Raw genomic sequence first — 11,442 nt, 5'->3', positions numbered from 1 at the left:
CACGCCTCCCTGTCTCCTTGCTCGTGCTCTAGCCCACACTCAAAGCATGAGCTGAGGTCCGCTTCTGGACCAATGGTGCTCGAGCATGTAAGTGAGGGGCGTGGCTTTAGTGGGAGCACAGAGGGGAGGGGGTGGATGCAGACGGAGCACTTAGGGAATGCTACTTTCAAAATCATGCTAGTTTTCAATAAATGACCCACCCTGCCTTTTAAGTGAGAAGTAAATAAAAAGATGTCCGCCACTTTCTTCAGATTTTTATGTATAAAACTTTAATACAGAACGTACAGCACATATTCTCGTTACGTCTGTTCTTTAAGGATGTACGAGCAGACACACTTCTCACCTCGTCTCTGACCGTGACGACCATTTAAAGGAAAGCTCGGGGATTTCATTCCACGTATAAATAAACGACAAAAAAGTCCAGTTGATTTTCTTCAGGTGGCAAAAGTGAAACGATCTGTAATGGCTGAAAAGTAACCTCTAAGAGAAAACACTCCAAATCAAAGTGTGTCCCCCAGCTGTCAGTCAAAGAGAATTCTTCCTGATCCCGCCCACTTCTGGAACACGTGGGAGGATAACGAGTCCGGTCAGATTTACACCATGTCCACCAGTTTGAACTTGCCCTCCTGTTTGACCGGCAGGACGTTGATGAAGGTCTTGTAGAGCACGGCTCCTTTGGGCAGCTTGGTGATGATCTGCGTGGACTCGGGGCTGCGTGGTGCCGGGATGTAGACCTCCTTTGTGAACCGGACGTAACCGTCCTCCAGAGCGTACAGCGTCTTATTGGTCCCCATCCCCACCTGAGGAGAGGGAGGACGAGATTCAGGATCAGGATCAGGACGTGTTGGGTGTTGACTGCATCAGATCGACACTTTCAGAAACAGAAAGGAAGAACTTACATGAGCGCCCGGCTGATACCTCATCAGCCTCTGAGTGGCCAGGATGTTTCCTGCATGGACGAAGTTTCCTGGTAAACAAAAGGAAACAGACGTTAGCTGATTCATCAGGCGCAGGTCATCTCATGGCTTTAATTTAGAACCATGTGTACTTTTTTTTTAATGCACAGGATGTAATCTCCACCACCAGGGGACCCTATATCAAAACGATGACAAGATGACATCAAGGCTGACAGGGAATCAAGAAACATTCAAACTGGGCCCCTCCTCCTGGGCTCATCGCCCCCCAGAAGCTCACCCTCACTGCAGGATGTAGTGTGTACGTTTACTGCTTTTACCTACACTGCAAGCTAATGCACGCTAACACAAGCTAACCGCAGGTGTTTGTCACCTGCCTGTCCAACAGGAAGCAGACCAACTCCACATCCACGGGTAAAAGACAACACAAGGTTCACCCTCGTTTTAGAACAATTTTTATCCGCTTGGTGTTTCTCCTTACTGTGATTGTATTTTCTCTTCTTTGCTGCTACGTCCACGTCCCTCATATTCAGCGGTTTGAATTGCGTCCAATCCCTGAATTGTATCCACTCCTAAACTCACCTGCTGCGCTGTCATTGGCTGGAGGAAACACACCAGCTCTGCCCAGAAACGTCCCGAGTCAACCAGAACAAAGCAGAACAGTAAAATCCAGTCAGAGGACAGAGTCTCTGCAGGCACAGTCACCACCACACATGTATGGAGACCCAGAAGGGACGATGGCGCAGCTTTACTTTAGGAGAAGTCTGTATTTTATTTTGAAGGAGAAAGCTGCTGACTCTACCTTAAACTTCACTCTGACAGAGAGGCCTTCTTTTCTTGGGTTCTTCATGATTGGAAACATATCGCCCTGCTGGACCCTTCTACTGAAAACCTGCTTCCCCCCCCCCCCTCTCCACCCTGTGAGTATCCACATGACACCTCAGAGCTCCTCGGACACCAACATCTCCTGCAGTTCAGACTTTAAGATGACACGAAGGGGCCTCTCAAATATCTGAAGCATTTACCGTCCTGTTTCTTGAAGCCATATCTCCTGCCGGCGCTCTTTCCTCCGACGTTCTTACTGCTCCCTCCAGACTTCTTCGACGCAAACCTCACAGAGTCCAGGAGAGCCGAGCGACCAGGTGACAGCAAACCTGAATCCAGCAGAGCAGAGAAAGTCAGGTTTAGTATCACTCACATTCAGCTTGATTATAGTCCAGTCACTCATACTCGAGTACTGCCGTCACCAGCGATGTTTACGATACCTTGCGATGCAATTAAAAATAGGATTTATCATGATTTAAAAAATATTGCAATCGGAATCAGACTGGAACTGAGTGAAAGTGGATCGGTGCATCTCAAATTCAAAGCCTGTACAACCTAAAGCATTGTCCTCCAACACCTTGAATCTACTCTAAAAGAGACCAGGACCCCCCACAGAGAGATCCTTCTGCAGGAGAAACTCCTTTTCCCCGTTTCAAGACGCACTTTGGGGATAAGAAGAAAAGGTTTAGTGAGTCTGGCAGAGGGAAGAATGAAGCTTCCAGCACATGAATACGAAGTGATGAGTCAGGCTCTTGAGATGTGATCACAACCTTGATGAAGAGTATCTAAAGATTTAAGGCACTGAGAAGCTGCATGCATGTTTTTAAAACATCACCATAATCAATCAGGGGCACGACAGTTAGCATGAACTATAAACTCCTCTTTAACGCACTTCATGTTTCCTGAAACTTCTCAGACTCTCAATTAAAAATGAACATGAACACATAAATGTTTCACAATCAAAAGAGATTATCTCAAACGTGTTTTATTGAAGAAATATGTTACCTGCTCTGGACCTGAGCATCAAGGACGCCAGCGCTGCCATCTTGAATGACGTCACTTACGTAAAGTTACGTGTAGCTTCTTCTTGGTGTTTTCTGGAGGTTGGAAAACGGCGTATACCGCCGCCTAGTGGTACGGAGGGTGGATCATAATAGCTTAATGGGTACTACTCTGTAAATAAAATAAAGTAAAATAAAATATAACAAATAAAACTACATAAAATAAGATTAAATAAAATACCATTAAATGAACTTAAACAAAATAAAGCAAGTAAAATAAAATAAAAATAAAATATAATTAAACAAAGAAAACAAAGAAATAAATCTAAATTCAAATAATTTAAACGAAATGAAACAAAAAATAAAATAAAACACAGCAAAACTAGACAAAATAAGATAAAAATAAAGGTGTGCATTTTGATTTAATTGATTTTAGATGAAGATAAAAAACAATAATTAGGTATACAAAGGAGAGCAACCAACATCAGCAAGTAGACAACACACCCAGGACACAGTCTGTTTGTCCCCCTATCTCCAAAACCTGCCTTACTAACAGACTGAGGAACTGCTTCTTTCCCCGAGCTGTATATTTTATATTCTTTAACTCCTATATTGCTGCTGGGCTGTTTGTCTCCAACAAAATGTTGTTGTATATTGCATACAATGACAATAAAGTGTCTGATGTCTTATGTTGTGTTTTTACATGATCAAGTTATTGAACTTAATAATACATAAAACTTACATAAATTCCTTGTCTTGAACAGAAAGAGCAAAATTAAAGTGTTGTCTGATCAAACAGTTCTGCAGACTTTTCTAAGAGGAACTATCCACTAGTTCACACCATGGGGACTGTTTTTTCTGCCATGGTGCTGGGAGATTACCTACTCTGAAGCAGGAACTAAAAAGGTTCCTCTAAACGGGGTTATTAGAACTAAAATAGTTCCTGTCGTTGCTGAAGGAATAACAAAAGTTAGGAGCCCAACTCATGCAGTCTTGTCTTCTTTGTTTTTGTTGTTTCCCCCTCCAGTCCACTAGGTGGCGGTAATGCGACCAGGTTGTTAGCGGCCAACAAACACCACCGAAGAAGAAAAACCTCCAACCCGGGGAAATCAAACGAGCTCTCATGTAACGCACAAAACTTCACCTTTGGTATGTTGATCTTATTATTAAGTAACAAACATCATATCTTACTTATAGTTAACTTATGTATGTGAACAAATATGTTATTTAAAGTGAGTAAAGCCTCCTTAAGCTAGCGTGACGTTAGCTACTTTTGACAACAGCCTGTTTTCAGCGGTTTGCACCAACTAAAAAGATCCAAGATTATACTAAAATAAGAAAAGTTTTCTTTGTTATCTATTCGCCGAATTGTTTAAAACACTTACTGTTTGTGTGCCACATAGTTTATTATCACATCTTCAATATTTAATGTGATAAAAACGAATAGAAATCAAATTATGGCAGATTTGTTAACGGAGTTTTGCGCAATTGCCTGAAATAATGAATGTTAGCTTTTTTATGATGACGCCGAATTTGTTAAAACACCTTTCCATTGAGTGCCTTTTGCATTATGATCTGTCAGGTAGTAGTTTTATTGATAACATGCATATAAATCCAAATACGGCAGATTTATGAACAGAGTTTGGTTCGCAGTCTGGTACCAGAAGAAAATGATTTATGTGTTAAAATCATAAAGACATAAAATATAAAACAAACTGTGATGTGTGCTAAAGTCAAGAAAAGAAGTAAAAAAACATGAAACACAGACATGGTTTCGTAATAAATAAAGGATTTAATTGCAAATTAAGTATTCCACCAAATAGTTATAAATATTAAATATAACATGATGAATTAAAAAGGCCTATGAGGATCTTTGTGCCCCCTGCTTTTCCATGTAAAGCACTAGTAATCCAGATTTCGAGCCTGTCCAGTTTTTCTTCATTTTTTCTTAACAACCGGGATGAAAGTGAGCTGGATCAAGGTTATGAAGTGTCAGATTTCATCACCAAACCCTTGAAAAACTACAACACCAGACTCAGCAAACCGCGTTGAGTCAAGTGGATTGAGAGAATTGCGCGGATCGCTTATAACTGAAATCTAAATGGCTTGCCACGACACGACACATGCCGATTGCAAAGTGCAAAAACAGGGCTGTGTTACAGCCATAACATCTAGGGGGCAACGTCTACCAATCAGAGACAGCCTCCCATCCACTCCTTCGCCTCCATGTCCTCGACATATCTGCTCTCTCTGGACTGCACGTGGAGACTCTGGAGGAGAGGAGTCCTTGACCTCGTACTGCATTTCTGTTGCAAAGATTTCATCACTGGCTGAGTCGTCGCTCATGGCTAAATAGCCAAGCTAAACTTGCTTATCAGTTTGTTTGCGCGTGTTTGTTTGTCTCACAGACTGTTTGATGTGATGGTAACAGCATGATGGAGTGAGTGGGCGTGTCTTATCCCACCCCCAGCTCTGTCCGTGAATGTTTGAATTTTGAATACAACATTTGGTTAGTGTTGCCAATGCTTAAACTCCTGTTCATATCCACGACAGAGATTGTATGAATTGTTATGAATTCTTTTTTTTAATTTCTCGTTAACAGTCATTTTCAGCTGGACATGAAATGACATGGGCAGCTACAGTGACTCCACCAGTGATCTGGACGAGGAGCTGCCTGTGTTCGACTTCCTCAGCCAAGTCTCCCGGAGCCACACGGAGAAACCCGAAGCAGCCAAGTTCACCGCTGTGAAGGGCAGTGTGGGTAAAAGAACGGCGGACGTGTTGATGATCAGCAGCGATTCTGATGACGGCGCACCTTATGTCCCGCTGGCACAGAGACTCAAACAGAAACAGGACAATGTGATTACCACCTCCTCCGCGGCTGCTAATGGGAAATATGCTGAGCGGTGTTTCATGTCCAATCTGTCCAGCATCCATCAGGTGAGAACAACGACAAACAGGTCGTCGGATGGCTCGGAGGACTCGGCGGCTCTTCCTCCCGAGCCTCTCTCCTGCACCGAAACCTCCCCCGCCAAGAGGAAGCCCGCCAAACGTTCGGCCGAGGAGATGCATGCCTCGAGAGAGGAGGCCCTGAGGAGGAGGAGGCAGGCCAGGGAGGGGCAGCAGAAAGACAAGGGCGCACTCAGGCAGGAACAGGAGAGGCAGAAAGCAGAGAGGAGAGCTCTGGCGGAGGCGGCCAAAGCGCTGAGGCCGGAGGAGTGCATCAAGCACATGGTGGTGGCTGTGGACCCAGGTAGAGACGACACATGGAAGATACGTGTCAGAAAACACTTTGAAATCAGACTTTTAACAGCGGTTGTAAAATCTGTACGCATGTGTGAGGGTTTTGTTGTTGTCGTTTTGTCCGCAGCTCTCCTTCAGCTCGAAGGAGGCGGGACTCTGCTGGCGTCGGTGCAGGCTCTGGGCTGCAGCTGCGCCATCGAGAAACAGCCGCTTCCGCGCAGTGTCAGCTGGATGAGGAGGACTCCCTGTGCTCAGGTGATTACACACACACACACACACACACACACACACACACACACACACACACACACACACACACACACACACACACACACACACACACACACACACACACACACACACACACACACACACACACACACACACACTTGCTATCCCATTGCATAAATCCAGCCTAGAGGATATTCAAAATAAAATGATCCCCCAGTCCTTGAAGTGTAAGCTGTTTTTTTAAAGCAGCGTTGATGTGTTTTTAGTGTCTTTGATAACAGCTCTGTTCTCTCTCTGTGTGTCAGACTGAGGATGGTGTGTGTGAACCTGAGGCTCACGTTGTGATGCAGATGACCGTTGACGACTTCATAACTCTGATCCACAACTACATCCAGGTCAGTTGGTTCATGTGCAGCATAGCGACAGACACGACAGCTTAAAGGAGCAATATGTAACTCTGACACCCAGTGTTTAAAATGGGTTACTGCAGTCCAAATTCAACACGTTGGAGAGAGCTGTCTCCCTCGAGGAGGGGTCTATTTGGGCACCACCGCTTGGTGGAAACTGGCTTACGTGTCTAAAATGTTTCAAACGTAGACTGTATACATGAAAGGTGCACCTGTGTGTTCTCCCTTCAGGAGGAGAGGCAGGGCAGGTCTGACTCCGGACCCTCTCTGAGCTCCTGGGTCCAGGAGCAACAGAGACGTCATCCGGACAAAATCCTCAGCCTGGTGGTCATCGACCTGGAGAAATACTTCAGGTAGGCAAAGGCGACATCTGTATACAAAACTGTTTGATATTTAAATCCAAGGATACTCAATTTATAGCTGCAGGAAGTAATTAACTGTATAAAAGCCAATCGATAGGAACAAACACTCTTTGAGATCAACATGACTGAGTGAATCCGGACATCATAGACTAGTAAAACTGGTGATGCAACATCTGAAAATCATCCATATTGGAGCGATAATTTCAGCATTTCGATTTCTTACTCTAACTGGAGATGCTAGTAGCTCTGAGGACGAGTACATCACGGGCGAGGAGGAAAGAAAAAACATTAAACCAGGCGCTGAATCTCTGGTTTCCTGCCGTCTGACAGTAGAGAAGGAGGTGACTGTGTTCAACGGTGTGAAGTAAAGCGCTCACTGACTCATTAACTCAGTCGGTGTTAAAATATGTGCGAAGAGGACGACACGGAGAGCAAAGGGGCGCTGAGAGAATCAACTTCTGTGTCCTCAGATCCAACAAGTCACAGAGCCAGAAGAGGTTTCGAGAGGCGGTGGCGGGCGAGGAGCAGGGGGGAGGAAAGGCAAAGAAGAGGAGGAAGAACGGTGCAGCCGAGGTTCTTCCTGAAGTTTCGCGAGTGGAATTAGAGGAGGTGGGTTTGTGTTAGTGTCGTTATTTTTCATTCATTTAAGGATCGACCCAAGGCCCGGTACGGCTCCGAGGCGCCGTTGGCCCTCCCTCTGTGTGTGCGTTGTTTTGATTTGAATCGCCTCCTTCTGTCCTCTTGATTTCCCATCAGGCAGTGGTGCATCTCCAGCTTCACACAGGCGTCTCGGTCCGATTCTTGTCGACCTGGAAGGACTTCTCCGATCACATCACCATGACAACCAAAGCGGTTGCAGAAGCTCCTTTCAAGTAAGCCAGCTTCGTTGTTCACAGGCTCCGCCCCCTCCCTGACCTTTTTTTCTCTCACATCGTCAAACTGACATTTCCCATGATCCTCTGTGGTTGCAGGCGAGAGAGGGACAAGACGGGCTTCTCTTTCTGCCTGGAGAGCGAGTGGGCGGGGGGGCAGAAGTCGGATAAGGCGGGGAAGGGGCTGCTGCAGGTGTGGAAGAGACAGATCCAGCAGCTGAACAGAGTCAGTCCAGATATGGCCTCGGCCATCTTGGCGGCGTATCCGTCCCCTCGGCTGCTGCAGAAGGTAAGACCGCCAAAACAAAGGTCATTTCTAAAGATAACAGTATTAGATGTAACAGGTTCACAGGGGGAGTAGCGGAGACAGTCACTCCCATGATTCCCCGCCAGCCTTGAGCTTCATTTTTTGTTGTTTTGATTGAGAGCCCCCTGGTGGTGGAACTTACATACTGTGCGTTTTAATACTTTTAGTCAAACTTCAGGCCATATTTACCAAAGAATTTTTTGCTTTTGTGGCCGTTAAACTTTTGCAAATGAGACGACAAGAAATCGTCTTGATTCACAAAGCTGGAGAGTGAGGATGTTTGTTGTAATCCATGTAGCGCCCTCTGCTGGTGAATGAGAACTGTTAGTGTAACACAATGATACTCAAATTAAATGCTGTTTGACTGGTGAATAAATCGAGTAATATCTCGTTGTTATCGTTACACGGCAGCTCACGCGGGGACGACTTATCATTCTTTTTCTTTAAGCTGAAGATTTCTTGTCGTCCTGCAGGCGTACGATCTGCGCAAGAGCGACAGAGAGAAGATCGCCCTGCTGTCTGACCTTCTGATCCGCCGAGGAGAAGGCGTCACATCCACCACTCGACGGGTCGGCCCCGAGCTTTCCAAACGCCTCTTCCTCCTGATGAACTCCCGTGACCCGGAGCAGACTCTGGACTCCACTGTGTGACCCCAGAATCTGAGACGGTGTTTGTTGTTGGTTTTCTAGTCTCGGATGATTGAGACTGTTTTTGGTTTACTGATTTTTCGATGGCGGTAAAAGTCTTTTTTTTTTTTTTTTTTTACGTTATGTACATATTAAAGTTTTATAAAAAAAAATATACAGTTTTTGAGGCTCTCTGTTTTACGCTGGGAAGGATGCTAACGTCTGTGTGTGGGAACATTTCTCCGAGCCTCCTCTCTAATCTGGGTAAATGAAGCAGTAACACCTCGCCCTCGTGTGTGTTCACCGCTGTCCAGTCGAGTTACACGTCACACTAACCTCTGAGCTTTCCGTGTCGTTGGGTCCCCTCATGTTGTCATTACCTGTGTGTGTGTGTGTGTGTGTGTGTGTGTGTGTGTGTGTGTGTGTGTGTGTGTGTGTGTGTGTGTGTGTGTGTGTGTGTGTGTGTGTGTGTGTGTGTGTGTGTGTGTGTGTGTGTGTGTGTGTGTGTGTGTGTGTGTGGAGACCTGTTATTCCTGGCCATGTTTGTGTTTTCACGGTGTGTCATGAATCTGCTCCAGCTCGCTTTGCAATGCCCACGCCTCATTTCCAACGCATTAGCAAAAAATGGAACCTGACCAGGAAGTGATGAGCGCCTGGAACAGAGGGGGGGAAAAAAAAGAGGGCGAAAGAGAGGGATGTGTAACGAGCTGTTAAATGGGCTTAAGCGATGAGCAACATGCCTCACCCGGGGTCCTGCAGGCAACACTGAGAGGTAACATGCTGCGAGAGGAGAGAACTGAAATGAGCGCCATAAAGGAAAAAGGCTCGTACTAGAAAATAAAGCGTGTCAGCATTATTTTACGTGAATTATCTTCTTTTTGGACAACTTTGAAAATGAAAGAACTTAAACAAGGGATACAAATTGTGACGCTCTCCATTAATGGGCGGCAGTAGCTCACTTTGTAGGGACTTGGGTTGGGAACCGGAGGGTCGCTGGCTCAAGTCTGAGTGTGGACCAAATCTGGAAGTTGGTCTGGTAGCTGGAATGGTGCCAGTTCACTTCCTGAGCACTGCCCTTGAGAAAGCCACCAAACCCCCCCCACCAGCCCAGGAGCGCTCACTGTGTGCAGGCCCCCCCCCCACCTCACTCTGACATCTCTCATTTAGCACATGTCCAGTGTGTACATGTGTGTGTGTATTTCTGCCTATGTGTGAGTAGCATGTTCAACAACACAGTGTAAAATAGAATTTCCTCTCGCGGGATTAAGAAAGTATATCTTCTTTTCTTCTTCTTCTTCTAATTAGTGGACTACCATTCAGAAGCCTCCTGCTGGCCATTACAAGGAATGAAAGTTTGAGGGCCCTGTTTAAAGCAACAATGTGTGACTTTTCCACCTTAAAATAGTCGTTTCAAAGGTTGCTCTAATTGCACATTCCAACAGGGAGAATGGCGTCTCTCTCATGTCCACAGAGCGCCTGGTTGCCTGTTTTCAGCACTATGAAACTTCAGCATCGGGCCATGTCAGTCGACGTGGTTCTTTAGCATTCTCATAAATGTCTTTGGCGGCTTCTCCTCCCTCTGATTGTCAACATGTGCGTTGTCTAAGAGGGGGAGGAGTTAGCAGCACTATGGGGCGGTGAAGTTCAACAGCAGGAGATGTGTGCGAGTGTCTCATCCATAGCAACATTATTCCTTGCTGCCCGCGCTCACTTTGACCTCAACTCAAAAGGAAAGAGGGATTTTATTCATTCTGGGATTTGGTGTGAGCCAAAAAGACACTTTCTGCCTTTTCTCGGCCAAGAAGGCACCAACTTTATCAACTTTATTTATTTCACATTTCTATTACGTATATGACCCAATGTCAATACAGATTCATGGGGGAAGTATCCCTTTAAAGTATTTTGTATATACAGACCTAATTTGAATGTGTGTTTAAGTGATGAGGACAATTTTGTTGATTGATGAAGAACCCTAACAAATTAAAGGAGCAATATGTTAGTCTGACCCCAAGTGTTTAAAATGGCTACTGCAGTCTAAATTCAAAACATTGTAGAGAGCTTTCTCCCCCCGTCCCCTCCTCTCTAGTCAATGCTTACGCAGGTTGCCATGTGGTGGACACTGAAGCTTCAGTGTTTATCCAGCTCTGCATCGGTCTGTAAACCTTTCTGCGTTCTAACCTCTCTCCATTTTTTAAAAAGCATCTCCAATATTGATCCTAGTTTGAGCTCGTTTCTGCTCTTGGAGCTTATTAGAAACATGCAGAGGCTTTTTAGGTCGGGTACAATCACTTCTATCTGAACCACTTCTCTTGCCCGCTTCCATCGCTGCAACACCTGTTGGTTTGACCTGATAACTGGTCTCATATCTGGCAAACCGAGGGGAGTCCAAAACGGCCGTGTGGGGGTGCCTTAAAACCGCCTACCTTCTCTGGTCCAAACAGAATCCAGAGCATTCAAACTTATTTTGTTCAGAAAGTTAGCGACGAGCGCAAGTTACTGCAACTTGTCAGCAGCAGTTTTCTAGTCGTATGACTACTTAAAGCTCTTGTACACCACAGGTCACACCTACACATCCACACACTGATGGTAGAGGCTGCTGTGTAGTGAAACCATCAGAAGTAACTTATCCATTCACATTCACACGCATGAAATCA

The 11,442-nt window shown here is 45.4% G+C and overlaps 2 protein-coding genes across 2 annotated transcripts; one reads left to right on the top strand and one right to left on the bottom strand.

The window, feature by feature from the left end:
- Positions 1–239: 239 nt before the first annotated feature.
- On the bottom strand, positions 240–2,842 carry mrpl27 (mitochondrial ribosomal protein L27). Its single transcript, XM_020640298.3, has 4 exons — positions 2,745–2,842; positions 1,940–2,068; positions 900–967; positions 240–800 (listed from the first exon to the last, which is right to left on the bottom strand). Exons 1-4 carry the CDS (start codon positions 2,782–2,784, stop codon positions 594–596), a joined length of 444 nt encoding a protein of 147 aa, XP_020495954.1. The 5' UTR covers positions 2,785–2,842; the 3' UTR covers positions 240–593.
- Positions 2,843–3,794: 952 nt separating this feature from the next.
- eme1 (essential meiotic structure-specific endonuclease 1) lies at positions 3,795–8,955 on the top strand. Its single transcript, XM_020640540.3, has 9 exons — positions 3,795–3,889; positions 5,343–5,993; positions 6,111–6,238; positions 6,520–6,609; positions 6,853–6,974; positions 7,454–7,592; positions 7,740–7,855; positions 7,955–8,144; positions 8,636–8,955. The coding sequence occupies exons 2-9, from the start codon at positions 5,369–5,371 to the stop codon at positions 8,810–8,812; spliced, it is 1,587 nt and encodes a 528-aa protein (XP_020496196.2). The 5' UTR covers positions 3,795–3,889; positions 5,343–5,368; the 3' UTR covers positions 8,813–8,955.
- Positions 8,956–11,442: the final 2,487 nt, after the last annotated feature.

This window comes from Labrus bergylta, chromosome 21, assembly GCF_963930695.1.
Source record: "Labrus bergylta chromosome 21, fLabBer1.1, whole genome shotgun sequence".
NCBI classification, from domain to species: Eukaryota; Metazoa; Chordata; class Actinopteri; order Labriformes; family Labridae; genus Labrus; species Labrus bergylta.
This window is presented reverse-complemented; position numbering and strand designations above follow the sequence as displayed.

Bases quoted from the DNA above. Each gene is read 5' to 3' on its own strand.
- mrpl27 (XM_020640298.3), bottom strand. From the start codon at position 2,784: ATGGCAGCGCTGGCGTCCTTGATGCTCAGGTCCAGAGCAG. The intron at 2,069-2,744 runs GTAACATATTTC...TGCTGGATTCAG, and splicing joins GATGCTCAGGTCCAGAGCAG to GTTTGCTGTCACCTGGTCGC. The intron at 801-899 runs GTAAGTTCTTCC...CCCTCTCCTCAG, and splicing joins GGTATCAGCCGGGCGCTCAT to GTGGGGATGGGGACCAATAA.
- eme1 (XM_020640540.3), top strand. From the start codon at position 5,369: ATGGGCAGCTACAGTGACTCCACCAGTGATCTGGACGAGGAGCTGCCT. The intron at 6,610-6,852 runs GTCAGTTGGTTC...TTCTCCCTTCAG, and splicing joins TGATCCACAACTACATCCAG to GAGGAGAGGCAGGGCAGGTC. The intron at 8,145-8,635 runs GTAAGACCGCCA...GTCGTCCTGCAG, and splicing joins CCCCTCGGCTGCTGCAGAAG to GCGTACGATCTGCGCAAGAG.